Source organism: Trachurus japonicus, chromosome 17, assembly GCF_045865225.1.
Source record: "Trachurus japonicus isolate A0001 chromosome 17, Traja_1.0".
In the NCBI taxonomy this organism is placed as follows: domain Eukaryota; kingdom Metazoa; phylum Chordata; class Actinopteri; order Carangiformes; family Carangidae; genus Trachurus; species Trachurus japonicus.
In genome coordinates, this window is record NC_140923.1 from 27,225,286 (window position 1) to 27,242,083 (window position 16,798).

The following is a 16,798-nucleotide window of genomic DNA, read 5'->3' on the forward strand; positions in this document are numbered from 1 at the left end:
CACAGTTCACACAAAATGAGGAAGAATATTGCTGAAAGGCAAAATGAGGAAATGTTGATCAGTAAGAAGTGAGACAGTGGCTCTGCTCTGATGGTGCATCAGTGTTTAAACATCAGAGGTGTGGCACTGCTTTTTCAGTTAGAGAAGCAACAAACTACATGGAAACATTTGGCTAATGTTAGTTTTACATTACACTGCATATCTGTGCAAACATCTAAGTGATGATGGTCAGAATGGCTGAGGTTCATTTGATGTTCCTGAAGTCTCAGACTGAGTCCTGTGTTTTCACCTGTAGAGCAGCAAAGGAAGATAAATGTTCCTCCTCAGAGAGAACAATACAGATGTTCATTACAAATGTTTTACTTACGTTGACAACACAACCTGTGATTCTGACAGCACTGAATTGAAGGCACGGGCCGGTATGAGATTCTGATGGTATGATAACCTGAAGCAAAAATATCACGGTTTCACAGTGTTGCAATTACAGCTCCAAAATGTGTTATTTTGAAAGGTTTGGGGTAAAAACAAAAACAAACAAACAAAAATAGAGGATATATAGAATATTTAGTACATTGGTAAATGTATTTATTTATTTATTTGAATGGGACAATGCACATTAATGGACATAACATGTAAGTAGTCCACAGGTAGGGGGACCATAAGAGTTTCGTTTTGGGAAATAAAGTGCATAAGTGCTGGGTTAAAGTGACGAGTAAATTTGTAACAACTTAAAATAAATGATAAAATAATAATACAATATATAATTGTATTCTTAATAAAATTCAAATAAATGCAGCCAAAACAGCTCATACCACAGGGATGTTATGAGGGAAGATTTTAGGGGTTTTGAAATGGTACCTTGAACTCTGTAACCGGCCTGTGCCTGCTGAATTCTTAAACTTAGCTGACCAGGCTATGCTACGTTAAACTGTGCAGTGATGGACTTACTTTTCCAATAATCAAACCAGTAAAAGAGAATGTATCTCTCTTTATCAACTTTTCTCTCAAGACAATAAATCATTTGAAGCTCCAACCACTCAGATAAAATCCAAGGTCAGTAACCACACAGAACACAAAGTGACAGATAATAGAAAAAGGAGAAGGAGTGACTGTGTCTGTCACCGTGTGAACTTGTGAATTTTCCATTGAAGTGAAGTTGTAATCTGTGTTGTGTCAGGTCCAGGGCTGGCACAGGAAAGCTGCCTCCTGTGGCTTCCTGCTGGTTCCTGTGCTGGAGGTTCCCTTTGCTCAGACCTCGTACCTGTATGGAGACCCGCTGAGAGCCCAGCTCTTCATCGCCCTCAACATCCAGTGTCTGCTGAAGAGCGGCAAGGACAACCTGTTTGAAGGTAGAGAGGCTCCGCCCGTCAGGATGTGTTTGTGTGATTGACGTGTGCTGTTGACCAACATCTGTCCGCTGTCCGTTCTCCAACAGGGTACGAACCTGAGACGTACTGGGACAGGATGCAGCTGTTCCAGGAGGCCATACTCTACAGGTGGTTGCTCTCACTGTGACATCATACCAGTGTCTCCCTCCTGTTTACTGGGATGTCACAATGACTATGTTTATCATTCAAAGAACAGTCTAATAAGAGCAGAGTTATTTTCATGTTTCTCCCATTCACAGAGCCAAATAGACACAAACTGACATTTAATCCTCATAAACATAACCTGTCTCAGGTCAGTTAGGATCAGTGCTTCATTATATGACGTCAAACATCAGAATGATAGAAGAGAAAGTGTTGGTCAGAGGTTTACATGGAGTTTGTTGGTAAGCCAGTGAATGTAAATGTCTGGAGTTAGGGTATGTTCAAGTGAAACAGTCTGGAAACAAATGACTAGTCTTGTCACCCACAACATTGATGAAGAGCTCACAGACTTAACATACATGACATAACATGAAATCTGTGGAGGAGTTGTAAACATCAGGGCCGTATTTATCAAGGGCCGAGTCATTTTAGTGCTGAGTGCTGAGAATTAGTGGAATTTAATCCCATTCTCAAATTTAAGAATAAAAACTATTTATCAGCTTTCTCAAGTCCAAGAATCACTCTCCTCCTCCAGATGTTTAAAGGGATAGTTCAACATTTTTGGCAAATCGGCCCATTGCCATAATCCTTATAGTCATAGCAGTAGGTTAGTTACCTTTATTTGTCGGTGCAAGCTATTTTCAGAACGGCCGAGCTACGCTCAGAGCTAAGCTACCGAGGCTAATGGGATTTCTTGGTTTTCCTCATCAGACTCATCAAATACACAATCCAACAACTCCAAAACGCTCTGGTGGACAAGTTGTGACCTGCACATTCACCACGCTATGAGATAATAACGGAACATTAGGAGACTGAGTTGTTTTAGAGGTAAATACAGAGACTGCTTGCTGAAAAGCTGTCCCTGAAGCTGTTTTGCATGAATTTACCTCTAACATAACGTTCGGTTATTATCTCATAGCGTGGTGAATGTGCAGGTCCAGTAGTGTTGACTGTTAGGTCACTGTCAGGTCAGTGAGGGAGCACTGAGGGAACATGATTTTATTTTGGTTACACTCCCAGGTTTTATGGACCTTCGTGAGATTCCGCTGTTAGTCTGATTTTATTAGATTCCAGCTTTTGTTGATAACAGGTTAAGTTGTGCTGGACAGACAGTAGATGATGTAGCTGTTGGCATCAGCAGCTACAGATGCAGCGAAGTTGTACTTTTCCCTCCAGCTCTTTCAAAACCTGATCTTGAACTCAGGCCAGTGGTGCATTTGAGTGCCCCTGAAAAATTCACATTAACCACTTAAAAAACGTTCTTTATATCATGTCAAACGGAGCTGCACCTTAGATTTTTTGATTTATTTTATTTCTTATAATACATTTTTTAAACAAAATAAATTTTAGATATGTAGACAAATACAAATACGAATTACTTTATTAATCTCAAAGTGAAATTAATGTGTCTGTCAGCTCATCTACCATCTACATGGCACAAATGTTTCTTCAAACTAGATTTGTCTTCTGAATTTTCTGTTTTGCCAACATGTGTCAATGTTGTTTTTCTTTCAGGTTCGGCTTTGTGCACGACAAGTTCTCCGCTTCAGCCTTTAACTTCCCTGCTGAGAACAAGCCGCAGTATATTCATATCACAGGTTTGGTCAAACCTCTGTATTAAAACACATAAACTGCTGTTTCATGCGCTGTGAAGTGAACCCCCATCCTGCTTCTCCTCCGCCAGGCACCGTCTTCCTGCAGCTGCCTTACTCCAAGAGGAAGTACTCGAGCGGGCAGCAGCGGCGCCGCAGGAACTCCACCACCTCCAACAGCCACGGGCCGTTCGGCGGCGAGGAGCGGGCCGGTTACTACTGGGCCTACAACACCATGCTGACCAAAGCCTGGAGGACGGGCATGCTGGGAGACGAGAGGCTGGCCGACCGCCTGCTCAGAGACTTCAGCGACTTCTGCGCCAACAAAGACAACCGACTGCTGAACTTCTGGGACAGCTGCCAGGAGAAGATGAACGCCAGCGCCCCCTGACACCGCCACAGAGCAGCACCACCAGTATTTATCAACTTGATCCAACAACCAGGATTCTTGAGTATTCAAATCACCACACTGGATGGACAACAAGGAATCACAAGCTTTACTGAGAATATTATCACAGTGAAATGTTGCTGCTGTTCAGCTCTGAGTCCTAACACTGGCAAAAGACAGAAACTCAGATGAATCAGTCACCTCAGCACTTAATAAACTGTGAACTGAAAGCTTTTTCAAAAGCTTCTCACTGTCTCACTGTGTTTGCCACATTTCACCCCTCACCTGTTCTTCATGCAACATTTCTTTTCATATCTCCCTGCAGCAAGCTAACCTGACTGAAACACTGCTAGCTCAGCGCACTGAGCTCCAGTCTGTCCTCAGAAAGCTTCAGCGGAGCAGGTTCACCATCGGGATGAGGGAATAGTTGGTGTGAAATGTCAGGAGGAAGATGGGAATGATGAGTGGGGACAGATGAATGACGTGGGTTAAAGATGAAATAAGCTAGAATGAGTGAAACAGAAAAGTAGAAAAGGAAATCAAGGTTTTAGAAGTTAAATATGAATGAATTTTGACTGACACGTCTGAGTGCAGGCTTGAGGAGTGACTGATCTTTTCAGGTGTTTACATACTAAATACTTGATCTGCTTTTATTAATAATTGAAGGTAAAACTTTGAATGTGAAATCGGTGCCTTAAAGCAGAGATTCTCTCCATGTGTCCTGTTCATTGTTCCTCTGCACTGTATAAATAATAAAGACACCCACAGCATTCTGCCAAATATTCTTTTCTACACATGACAAACCAGTTAAACCAGACACACTAAACTTCCTCTTGATTCATTATAGCACAAGCACCTGACCTGGTGCAAGTAAACAGCTGAGCTCAGTCATTTCAGCACTCACAGGCCGTGTCAGCTGATGAGCTCCAGTTTGTGCTGCCAGTTAAAATAAGAAGCAACACTACAGCTGATGTGTTAACAGGCAGAGTGGAGGTCAGACACAGAAAGTTCACTTAACTCATTTGTTTTGCTGTAATCAAAAATCACCACTCTACACTCAATAATTTAAAACACAGTCATTGAAGAAATGCATTTAAAAAAAGAAAAAAAGAAAAACTGTGCAGCCACGACGCCCACACCTTAAATCTGACACTCATGCAACAAAAGAAAAGCATCTTGGACAATAAAGTACTGGATTGATTTTATACCAAAGGTTGAAGTGATTAGAATTGATTTGGTCAAAGGTCTGGTGACATCACAGGACTCATTCTAGAAGGTTTAGGTCAACCTCAACCTTCCAGAATGAGTCCGGTTGACTGTAGCATCAGAATGCTCTGTCCTGGTTCACTGCTGTAACTCAGGACACTGTACTGTGGTGGGTGTAGTGTTTGCTGTAACTTGGAGGAGACATGGAGGAGGAAGTGATTCTAGTTGGTCACCGCAGACGGTGATGTCATGGAAAACTCAGATGCTCTAACAGCATTTTAATTTTTCTGAGTACTAAGGACTGATTTGCTCTTTAACCTTTTCTTCTTCTCGTGATGACTGACGTGTGTTTCACAGAACGGCCCCATTTAAACGATACAATGACACAACACAGTTGCACTTCCCTTGTTTAATGAGTCCCTTTATAAAACAACACAATCACAGGAGTCATCGGGGCAAAGACACAGAAAACAGGACGACACACAGTGCTGATCTGACCCAGCACCTGCTCTGATTATGAACCAGTGTGATTCCCTTACATGAATATTCACATATATAATAAATGCTGTTGGCAGCACTGATCCCTTTAAAGTCCATTCTCATTTCCAGGTTTGTTTTGATCAATATAAACATTTGCTGCATTCATATTACATTGAGTTTGATCATAAAAAAAAGAAAATAGAAACATTTCTACATAAAAAGAAGTTCCCAGAATTCCCCTCTGCTCCCTGCACCACAGCACAGGCTTTAAAAAACTATGAAGCTCCAGTAAATTAGACTTTACTGTTTTTTTTTCTGCAGTAACATTCAAGGTTAAGTGCAAGGTTCACTTCTTTTTTTCCCTCTCTCTCTGTTTAAGTGCCATCAGTGCGTTGCAGCGACTCCTGTAACCACCGAGTCTGTGCGACTGTAAATGTAGTGGTTCATCAACATGTCCTCGTGTGAGAATAAAGTGCAATGACCCTTTAATGAAGCCCAGTTCAGTCTCTTGTCTCATCCAACAAACAAGCTGAAGCTGTTAAACACTGATTTAAAGAGGTCAATGCTTCTTTTTTGGTGTCTCTCCACACACTGTCAGCAGCAGCAGCAGCAGCAGTCAGTGAGGCAGAGGAGCAACACTTGCCTTTGTCATGTGGACTGATCCACAGCTGAGCTGCGTTCACCGTCCCTGCACAGCACACATGTAGTAAAACACATCTGAACTGATCCTGGAACTTGTTCATCATTTTCCAGGCGTCTATATAACTGCTGCATCACAACACAGTGATGCTTAATGTCAGGTCAGTGTCCAAACAACATAAGAGTTCAATAAAAACTGAAAACAGAGCAGCAGCAGACCTTTACCATTTGAGAGATAGAGCCAGTAAATATATATTTAAAAAAAAACAACTTCAGATATAATTGATTATCAGGACAGTTAATGATTGATTTTCTTTTTTTTATCTTAGTGTAAGATCTCAGCTTCTTCTTTTTACATAATGACATCACAGTGGGCTCTAGTCACCTGGATCTCAGAGGTCAGGGCCGCTGCTGCCTGTCAAACACTGGCTATAAATAAAATGGCTTTATATAATGAGCCTTCTGCCATCGGTTAAAGGCTTTCTACAAAATGATGGAAGATCAGCTCTGGGTTCCTGTAAGTTTAACAACGTCCCTCTGGTTTCCTGCTCAATCGTGGAATTCACCACAGCTGCTAAATCTGCAGCCGGCAAGCAGCCAATCAGGATCCTCCTGATGCTTCTCCCTGAAAAACTAAAAACTCATCTGAAGAAGAAAGAAAAGTGAAAGCTGCTCCTTCTCAACTGAAGAGGGAGGGTGGACCAGGGGGCTGTTAGTTGATTCTGGCATCATCACAGGCTGCTGGCACGCCCCCTACACACACACAGAGGGAAAAAGCAATCAGCTAAATCCGCTGATCAGGCAACTAAACAAACACACACACATCAGAGGAGCTGTACAACTCACGGTGTCTGATCCTGATTGGCCAGATGAGGATGGAGCAGAGGGCCAAGGCTGCCACCACGGCCACGCCCCCTGTCACTATGACCATAATGTAATGATAGAACCACACACAGGCCGGGCAACACATCACAGTGCTGAGAGAGAGAGAGAGAGAGATCAGACACGTCACAGTCTGGAGACACACTTGTGATTTTCAGTGGAGCATCACAGTTTTGACGTATCAGAACAGAGGTGTCAAACTTATTTGAGTTCAGGGGCAACATGAGTGCAACTTGACCTCCAGTGGGCCGGACCAGTAAAATAATAACTGTTTTGTGTAACATTTTAATAATTTATTCTGTTCTTATAAAACAAACTCCATGTACCGCTCAGGCAAATAATGCTTAATGTCATATGATTATACTTTGTACTTAAGATGGAATTTGAACTGTCTGGATAAAAATGTGTACATCAACAAATAACATAATAACCTATAAAAAAAAAACAAGAACTCTGAATTCTTCCCTTTGTTTTAGTGTAAAGAAGTACAAGTACATTATTAAGATATTTACAGTTAATGAACTATCCTTTTACAAAACATTATGAACAACTTGAAATTTCTTGATGTAATTCAGGCTTTGGGCTTAAAGGTTGAGTTTGGAGGTTTTTGCTCAAAAAGAGACGTTAAACTTAAATGAAATCCGTCTTAATCATCACCTATAGGATTCTAGTCCTGTCTGCAGCGCCCCCTCCCCCCGCCTGTATTTTGGTCTTTTGCTTTGTTTTGTTGTGCATGGGGATGCTTCTGGGTGGAGAGTCTGTGTTTTCTATCCAGCCAATGACAGAGCTCAGGTGAAGGTCCGTTCAGCTGAAGTAGGAGGGCTGCTAGCCTGCTAGCTGTCCCAGATGCTAGTGGGTGTTAGCAGCAAACACTCTATGTAAGTGATTGCTGTCGGAAGATATAACTATTTAAGACTTATATTAACACAAATATTCCGCTTACTTCTGCTTTAATCATGGTGATGCTCACTTGAATATACGTATATACTGTATATATGTGTGTGTGTGTGTGTGTGTGTGTGTGTGTGTGTACTAACTGGCAGGGATGCACAGCCTGAATGATCATCACAGCCGCTCCGTTGGCCAACTTATCAGTGAAGCTCATGGCTCCGTAGACAAACGCTCCACTTTGCTGCAGAGACAGAGATACACACAAAGAGGTGAGGACAGTGGACACACACCGTCAGTGAGGTTATATCACACATATGTACACACACACACACACACACACACACACACACACACATCTTACAGTCTGGTTGGAGATGAGCTCGGCGGTCATGGCCAGTGATATGACCAGGATGGTGGCCGAGCCGGCGCCCAGCAGCACGGCCGCCCCGTACACCTGCTGACCCATGTGGGGGTCCACCAGCACCCAGTAGGAGAAGGCCATGATCAGCAGCAGGCCCACGAAGTAGGTGAGCTGGACCGGGAGGAGGAGACACACACACAGTATGAGAGGTGCTGCATCACACTGAGAAGGTTTCATACTTTTCTACCCTGGACATGTGGTTGTTCCTCTCCTCTTCCAGACTTCACCAGAATCCACTTCTCAAGACAATAAAAGTCCCATGAACATGAAGAATCTCTATCGTATCAAGTGTTTGTGACTGAATAAGCGTCAAACATCCTTTGACATAATCCATTAACAGTTTCTCTGCATCATCGGGGCAGTGTGGGTGTGTTGTTCAGACTGTTGCTTGGTAACGTGAGCAGACAACCCCACAGCTGTCATCCCATTTGGACTGATTTCATATAATACTGCAGAGATGTTGGAGCATTCTGAACCTCAGTGACTTTCACTTTCTGATCATCTACTCTGGGATGGATCATGTGATCAGAGTGAGTTACATCGACTGTAACAGTGTTACAACATTTGTTTGACGTTGCCTAGGAGATCAGTGCCAATGCCAAGTGTTTGTCTGAAAATTGCCATTTTCGTGTCAAAATGTTCAGAAGAGATGTGGCTTGTGGAAAATGAGTCCAATGTTTAATTAAAGGGATAGTTCAACATTTTGGCAAATTGGCCCATTGCCATAATCCCTATAGTCATAGCAGTAGGTTTATTACCTTTATTTGTCGGTGCAAGCTGTTTTTAGATTGGCAGAGCAGAGCCGTGAGCTGGTCAGAGCTACGCTACGGAGGCTAATGGGATTTCTTGGTTTTCCTCATCAAACTCATTGAATACACGATCCAACAACTCCAAAACGCTCTGGTGGACAAGTTGTGACGTACAAATTCACCACGCTATAAGATAATAAAAGAGTTGTTTTTGAGGTAAATTCATGCGAAACAGCTGATGCTCGCAACAGAATCAACCATAATTTGTGTTCATGTTCACTTCTCTCATTGGATAGACTGCTGCTCGTCTCCTAAAGGAGGGGGAGGGGGTGGGGGGGGGGGAGGTGGAGGAGCCTAGTGACATATATACAGGAAGTTGACTCGTCATGGGCTGTCTTTGATTCTACTTACACATTTTCCAAAGAGTTTACTGACAGGCTTCATGATGAAGGAGGACAAGAAGCCACTCAGGTACATCACTAATGGGATGGTTGCTATGAACTTCTGTCAGAGGGAACAACAGGAGGAGAGAGAGAGAGACTCAGGAGAAGATCTTTTCATATGAACAACCAGCTAGGTGGGTGAAGCGTGAGTGTGTGTTGTGTGTTACCTTTGGCAGCCCCAGAGTGTTGATCAGGTACATTGAGATGTAGGTCTGAGACAGGTTCACTATTAGCCTGGTGGACATGTAGAGTAAGGCCACCTACACACACACACACACACACACACACACACAGTGTGTCAGTGGGAACTCAGTTGTATACAACAGTCTAATACACAAACAGGAACTATTGATGCTCTGCGTGAGGCAGGCGGAGCTTCAGGTGAAGCTGAGGTGAAGGCGGGGCTTGGGATATGACTCCTCTCACCTGGTAGAAGGACGGCTGCTGCAGCCAACACTTCCACTGGAGGAGAGACGAGGGTGCCTTTGGGCGAGGGAGGAGTGGCCTGCGCTCCCCCTCCCCCTCCTCTTCCTCCTCTGCTGTCCTCCTCCTCCTCCTCCCGCCCTCCTCCTCCTCCTCCTCTCCCCCCTCCTCTCCTCCAGCTTCAGGCCTCCACTCCTTGGTTCCCAGGTGGAAGACAATGGAGAAGAGAGCGCCGATGCCCAGAACGATCAAGGCCAGATCCTGTGGTCAAACACAGCCATGGTCAGAGTGGATGGGGATCAGGTACATCTACATGTTGGATTCATCTACATTGTCTCCTTTCAGATGAACAAACACACAGCTGACCTATTGTGATGCTGAACCAACAGTATTGATAAGAAAAGAAGAAAAAACAGAGTACGGATAAAACATCATTTGATCAGATGAAAAATCTATCCCACCATGCTCTCCACTGTGCTGCCAGTTACTGTTCCTACTGCTCTAAATGTAATATACAGTCCTGGAGACTGTGGGCTGCTCTCCTCTCCTCCAGTCATCATCATCTCAGTCTGTCTGCACTGGGGCTGTCACCATCAGGACATTATAGTTGACCATTAACTGCCATACAAATAGTTAATTGGATGGATGGATGGATGGATGGATGGATAATTTAATATATAATAATTTTTTTCTGCTTGTCAAACTTTGGAAGTATTTCTTTAAATGGTGTTTTTTCAGCTATATCGAACGGCTGCATTTCTTTAGCTATTTACCACCTCACACTGTCTGTTCATGTTTTTACTTTGTTTATAACATTTATATTTGGATCTTGTCCAAAAGCTTCAGGAACAGACAACTGCGGGGACGGGACAGCGGCTGTCTTTCCAAGTTCAGCAAATTAGGTTTGGTTTTTAAATTTGTGGTGTCAGCTCCTTTTTGCTGTAAATCCAACAAATGGCCTCCTCCATGTTATTGGGCTCCTTTTTTCTGTGCCACAGTGATGCTGTGGTGTTTGGCCTTGTAACTAAATCTATGATGTTAATGTCAATAGATGCTCATTGAGATGCGGTTGTTGAATAATATTAGAAATGAAGCTCCTCCAGATGAACAGTTTGTGGCTTCACACGTGTCATTAAACCACAGCAGAAGAAGACGATGTCATCAAAAGAGGACCAGTCAAACCTCAAATGGTGGAAAACAAGGAGGAAATAGTGATCAACTATGACAATGACAGCAGTTTTCATACAGATGAATGGAAACCACTTTAACCATTATACTAAATGACTGTGGTCAGCTCAAATTATGAGATTACGCAAATAATGACAGGCCTAGTGTCTACATACATCAAGTCCAAATTACAGTCATATTAGCTTGTGTCTTTCAAAGTCACAAACGGTTCAAGTGTTTTCACTTTCTTCAGCTTCCTCTTTGTTTCACAGATTGCAGCAGGTCCACTGCTGCTGTAGAGTGAGACTGACACTGTATTTAGCTCAATCACATTGAGACACAGTGAGAGAACAGCAGAACTGAAACTGAGTCCACAGGAGTATGTGGGTGAAGCCTGGCTGACGTTCAACCAGGAAGACTGCCTTCAGTCTCACTTAACTTGTTTTCATGTTTCTGTTGTTTCCTCGTCGAGCCTCCAGCTCAGTCAGTGTCAGACTGAACATCTCCCACCTCCACCTTCATCTGATCAAAACCAGCTCCTCAACCGCCAGTTTCTAGACTTCATCAGAGTGAGCTACCTGTCTCTTCACAGATACTGAACTCAGCTTTCCAAAAATGTAGTTTATCACAGTTCAAGGGGGCAAAATGACTTTTTCACATAAGGCCAGGTAGATTTGGATTCCTTTTGTCCCTTAAGAAATGAAATCATCATTTAAAACTGCATTTTTATATTTATTTGGTTTAAAGGGATAGGTCAACATTTTGGCAAATGGACCCATTGCCATAATCCCTATAGTTTTAGGAGTAGGTTCATTACCTTTACTTGTCGGTGCAAGCTGTTTTTAGATCGGCGGAGCAGAGCCGCGAGCTGCTCAGAGTTACGGAGGCTCATGGGATTTATTGGTTTCCCTCATCAAACTCATCAAATACACAATCCAACAACTCCAAAACGCTCTGGTGGACAAGTTGTGACCTGCACATTCACCACGCTATGAGATAATAACGGAACGAGTTGTTTTCAAGGTAATTTCATGCAAAACCGCTGATGCATGTTTCCGTCTGGGGCAGTTTTTCGGCAAGCAGTCTCTGCATTTGCACCGACAAGTAAAGGTAACAAACCTACTCCTAAAACTATAGGGATTATGGCAATGGGCCAATTTACAAAAATGTTGAACTATCCCTTTAATATTAAAATTTGTCTGATGATCTGAAACATTGAAGTGTGACAAATATGCATAAAAATAAGAATAAAGAATTCAGGAAGGAAGCTAAAACTTTTTTTCACAGCACTGTAGTTTTGTTTCCTCTTGTGTACTTTTTTTTTTTTTATTTGATGTATTTTCATTTTCATTCATTCATTTGATTTTAATTTGATTGTAAATACTAGGAGTGCTCTGGTTGCTCATTTACTGCTCCCCATTCTCTTGTCCTGTTTCCTGTCAAAGCTCCACTGTCCCACCTTACGAAGGCAAAAAATGCCCCAAAAGAATGGATTTATCGATTGTGAAATACTTTGTGATCACTCTCCATGCAAAGTGACACACTAATAAACTCCATGTTTGCTTCAAAGCGCAAAACCTGGTGCGTGAAGTGTTTTAGTGTGAGCTGCTCGTCCTCACCCTGAAGATGGGGATGTCTGCTGGTCCCAGTTCATCGCTCAGCGGGTCATCGTCCTTACTGGCCTGCATGTGGAACAGCAGGTAGGCCACAGCGTACACCGTGATGTTGGCCACCACTGTGAATGCGTACCTGAGGACACACAGAGGAGAGACTGCAGGTAACCAAAGCTCTGCGTACTGTGTGTGCTGTGTCTATGTGTGTGTGTAGTGTATACCTGTATGCAGTGAGTTCAACTTTAGCGTGCTCGCAGGTGACCAGCTCTGGGATCAGGGACAGGTGGGAGATCTGTGTGGCGGCCCAGCCGAACTGAAAGATGATGATGAAAGGGATGAAGTAGAGGAGGCTGGTCCACTGAGGGGTGAGGAAGTTGCAGCCCAGACACTGGTTGAAGATGAAGGCGAAGGACACCATCACGCTCAGGGTTCCTGGGTAACACACACACACACACACATTAAGCGGTGATCGGCCCTGAGCTGCAAACACCCCATGGGTAAAGCGGGCCTGTTTCGGTGTTAAAAGTCTTATGTCCAAAAAATTAAAATTGTATTTTTGGCTATTTTCGGACAAATAATTTCAGTGTCTGAATTTTTGGTGCATCTCTAGATATGTTGCTTATACATATATAGATGTATATCTGACTCAGAAATGCTGAAAAGCATCTGAGTCATAGCAGCATGCGCCTTAACTTACTGATTAGTGTGAATGCTGAAAAGCAGCTAACCTGAAATCAGCCTCATTCTTACATGTACTACTTTTTTAAAGGACGTGTAGTAGAAAACTGACAGCACTCTCAAATAAGTTAAATACTTAAACATTAGCAGCCGTCCTCAGCGTTTTGAACCCTAACCCCAAAAACGCTGAGGATGGTTCAGGCCGAAACACGTCCCTGGGACTGCTGCTGTGCCTTTTGCATTAAACTCGAAACTAGTTACATCATTGTCAGACAACTGAGGGAACAGTTCGTAAAACCACATGGATTTCAACCTAGGGAGCCTGAAAATTAGAATTTTTTTGTCAATTCTCACATTTTGGGGTCTGAAAGACAAGACAAACACCCAAATATATGTTAAAGAGCAATAGAGATATCAAATGGGCCACTTCAAAGTGACAACGTTTCGAGCCTACACGGGTCTTCATCAGAGATTTGAAGACCCGTGTAGGGTGCTCCAGCCTCCCGTCATATTGGGTGCAGTCACTTTGAAGTGGCCCATTTGATATCTGTATTGCTAGTATCTCGTCCTGGGCTGTGAACGCCGATCAGTGAATGAGACCCGGCTGAAGTGCAAGAGAACCTGTTTCATAAGTTAAAGAGCCTTAAAAGTGATATTTCCATAATATGTCCCCTTTAATCTATTCTCAGCCATTGCTTCAGCTATCAGTTTTTTTTACTTCCAGGTTCTACCTTTTTTTTTAACATTCCTACTGCTTTTACCTCTTTAAAAGGCATTAATCTCTCAGCTTACAAATTTTATGTTTCAGCTTCAGCCTTTCCAGCAATTTCTTCAGCTCATTAAGCATTGCTTCAGTAATGGCGTTCAGCTTTCAGCATTCACACGTATTTCCTTCAGGAAATGCATTCTCTAGTTTTGTTTGTTGTACCACCCCTGAAGGTAGACATTGAAAATATAATACAAAACAATGCTGTGTGTGTGAGGGAACGCAGCTTCTTTCATTTTTCTCTCTATGTATTGCTTATCAGTAACACTACAACGTAAATAAGAACTTGTTCTTAATTGATTCTGCCTGGTTAAATAAAGGTTAAATAAAATAAAATAAAAATGGAGGTAATGCCTCCAACAATGTTGTGAATATGGTATCCTATAGAGTTACATTGAGAGCAGAGTCCAGCAGCAGTTTTATAACATGTTACATTGTGTACCCTTCATGACAGCATGTGAACACCAGTTGACTGACAGGCTACTGGCTTGATTTCCCATCCCAACATTAATAAACACTGTGTTAGTTTTGCATTGCATCATTCAGATGACCTAGAGGCATTTACATAATTAGTTCTAGAGTTGAAACACTGATGAACACAGACTGCTGATACTTTAAAAACTTATAGCACAATGTGTCTGGGAAACAGTATTCCGACATATGGAATATTTTTATGTTATCCAAAATGTTGTTTTTCTTGTTTGTTCGTTTTTTGGATACGTTTATAGTCCAACCCTCATTTGTGACATGTGACAATTGAAATATTTATTTGCATTATTACTTCATAATGTATAAGAAATAGTAATAATGACATAATTAGCCTGTATTTAAAAAAAAAAACACTTCAGCCCTCCCACCCTGCACCACCTGGGAGTTAATGTGAGTTTGTAAAAAAAATAAGTTACAGTTTACCATTGCAGAGTAAATCATTCCTGGATCTCATGGGGGCAGGTCACAGTGTCTGACTCACCCACTAAGTGCCATGTCTTCCTCTTGCCGTAGTTCCCGCACCCCGGGGTTCTGTCGGACTCGTAGCCGATGAGGGGTGTACAGATACCATCCGCTATCTGCCCCACCAGCAGCAACAAACCTGCACCACAGTGACACACAAGCACCTCAGAATTATACAGACCAGACAGCTTCATTACTGGAGTCAATGTTGATCCTCCTGTTCACATTCTCCAAATACACAGAAAACAGGGTTATAAGCTGAAATATAGAGAGCCTGAGACAGAAAAAGAATAGAATAGAATAGTACTTTATTAATCTTTTGCAGGAAATGATTGTGGCACAGCAGCTCCAATAGAATAGATAGAATAAAAATATAGATACGATAATTAGGAGGATAAAATAACTTACGCTAGCAATAATATTAAGGATACAGTAACAACATTTATACAAAATTATAAGGAGACATAACACATATAACAGTAATGAAGTTAGTGCAGGATGAACAACTGTGCAATTTAATTTAATGTACAAATACAGGTGTGCAACTCTTTAATAATTATTATTATGGTAATGAGATGTGCTGGAGTCAACAGTACAACATATGTCTTTGAAGTCCACCACGGCAAGTTATTATGGATGGACAGTGATGGGAATAACGGCGTTAGTAAATGTAACTAATTACTTTTTTCAAGTAAGGTGGCCAACACTGTGGATGGAGGGATGACAACGATCAACTGTGACAAACACCTTCGTCAGAGTGTCTGTGTGTCTGTGTGAATGAAACAGAGACTGACCCGCGTTAGTATTTTGGAAGCCCAGCACCGAGTGGTAGAAGACCAGCAGGTAGGTGAACCACATGGAGGCGCACAGGTCGTTGAGGAAGTGTCCCACCGCATAGCTGAGCTTGCGGAGGGCCGGCAGAGACCGCTCCATGTCCGACATGTCCTGTCTGTCCACCCACGGGCCGTTCACAGGACAGCGCAGCAGCAGCCTCGCGCCTTCATCAGCTCCGCTCCGCACGAGCTCAATCAAAGTTTTACAGCAACTTCTCCGCCCGGGGAGCCGCTGCTGACGTCACCACACACTCACTCACTTATGTCTCTCTACCTCTACCTCTCTCTCTCGTTTTACAGCCAGTTGATCTTCTGTCCTCCTCCACCTCGGTGTCGGTGTCCGGGTGTTATCAGGTGACGCCGGAGCTTCGTCGCGGCCAGGAGGAGCATCCGACAGGGAGTGAAACCGAAACACAGCGGCGGCGGCAGAGATAAGCTCAGTCAGCCGTCATATTCCTACCCATACAAAACACACGGCTAACCTGCCAAAACTGACGATGGGCCGCGAAACGAGATGCTGAAAAACCAGCACAACCCTGTGAAAAGCCTCTTCGTCATGAACCTGATTTCGCCTGTTCCTCGGAGTGTGGTTCACCGCCGCGCAGCTTCGCATCCTCCGTTAGCTTCCCGGCCACGACGCTGAAACACATCTGGATATAAAACACAGACCACAGACCCATAAACAATACTGCAGGCCGGGGCGGTGATTACGTAGTCGACGGTACTGACCAATAAGAATCCACGCTTGTTCTTCTCAGCCAATAGCAATCGACTTACAGACACGGTTCCTCACGTGACGGCAGTCTGACAGCCAAAGATCGTTTATATGCGAAAAGAGCCATGTCTCAAACCAAGGCTGCGAAATGAACCAAAGAGCCACTAACGGTGAAGACCAAAAAATCCTACATATTTTTTTGCATCATTGTGATTGATAAAAATATATGTTTCAATTTTAGTCTTTTTAAAACAGGTTGTTAAATCTGACTTTGACCTTGAATAGATGCCAGGGCACAAGTTAAACATCAGTAGGCCTACCAGTAATCTGAGTTGAGCAAACATGACCAATGTTGGAAGGAATCATGAAGTGGAAATAAGTAAATGATTAAATTAATTATTTTTCCATTAAAGGATAAAACTGACCAATACC

At 42.9% G+C, this 16,798-nt stretch overlaps 2 protein-coding genes across 12 annotated transcripts in view; one reads left to right on the top strand and one right to left on the bottom strand.

Annotated features, from left to right (window-relative positions):
* The window catches only part of depdc5 (DEP domain containing 5, GATOR1 subcomplex subunit), a 41,991-nt gene extending 37,495 nt beyond the window's left edge, over nt 1-4,496 (top strand). For 4 of the 11 annotated variants that reach the window (XM_085804654.1, XM_085804656.1, XM_085804648.1 and 1 more), the window contains 4 exons: nt 1,178-1,349; nt 1,436-1,496; nt 3,045-3,127; nt 3,214-3,721. In XM_085804654.1, coding sequence (XP_085660780.1) covers nt 1,178-1,349; nt 1,436-1,496; nt 3,045-3,127; nt 3,214-3,512 — 615 coding nt within the window. In that variant the 3' untranslated portion in view covers nt 3,513-3,721. Of the gene's footprint in view, nt 1-1,177; nt 1,350-1,435; nt 1,497-3,044; nt 3,128-3,213 lie in introns of all 11 variants that reach the window. The other 7 variants (XM_085804658.1, XM_085804652.1, XM_085804649.1 and 4 more) reach the window with 4 other exon arrangements.
* A 1,782-nt stretch (nt 4,497-6,278) lies between these two features.
* LOC146970830 (major facilitator superfamily domain-containing protein 12-like) lies at nt 6,279-16,303 on the bottom strand. Its single transcript, XM_085804660.1, has 11 exons — nt 15,613-16,303; nt 14,838-14,957; nt 12,645-12,855; nt 12,430-12,559; nt 9,647-9,904; nt 9,388-9,480; nt 9,189-9,281; nt 7,969-8,139; nt 7,754-7,848; nt 6,681-6,811; nt 6,279-6,587 (listed from the first exon to the last, which is right to left on the bottom strand). Exons 1-11 carry the CDS (start codon nt 15,758-15,760, stop codon nt 6,547-6,549), a joined length of 1,491 nt encoding a protein of 496 aa, XP_085660786.1. The 5' UTR covers nt 15,761-16,303; the 3' UTR covers nt 6,279-6,546.
* Nucleotides 16,304-16,798: the final 495 nt, after the last annotated feature.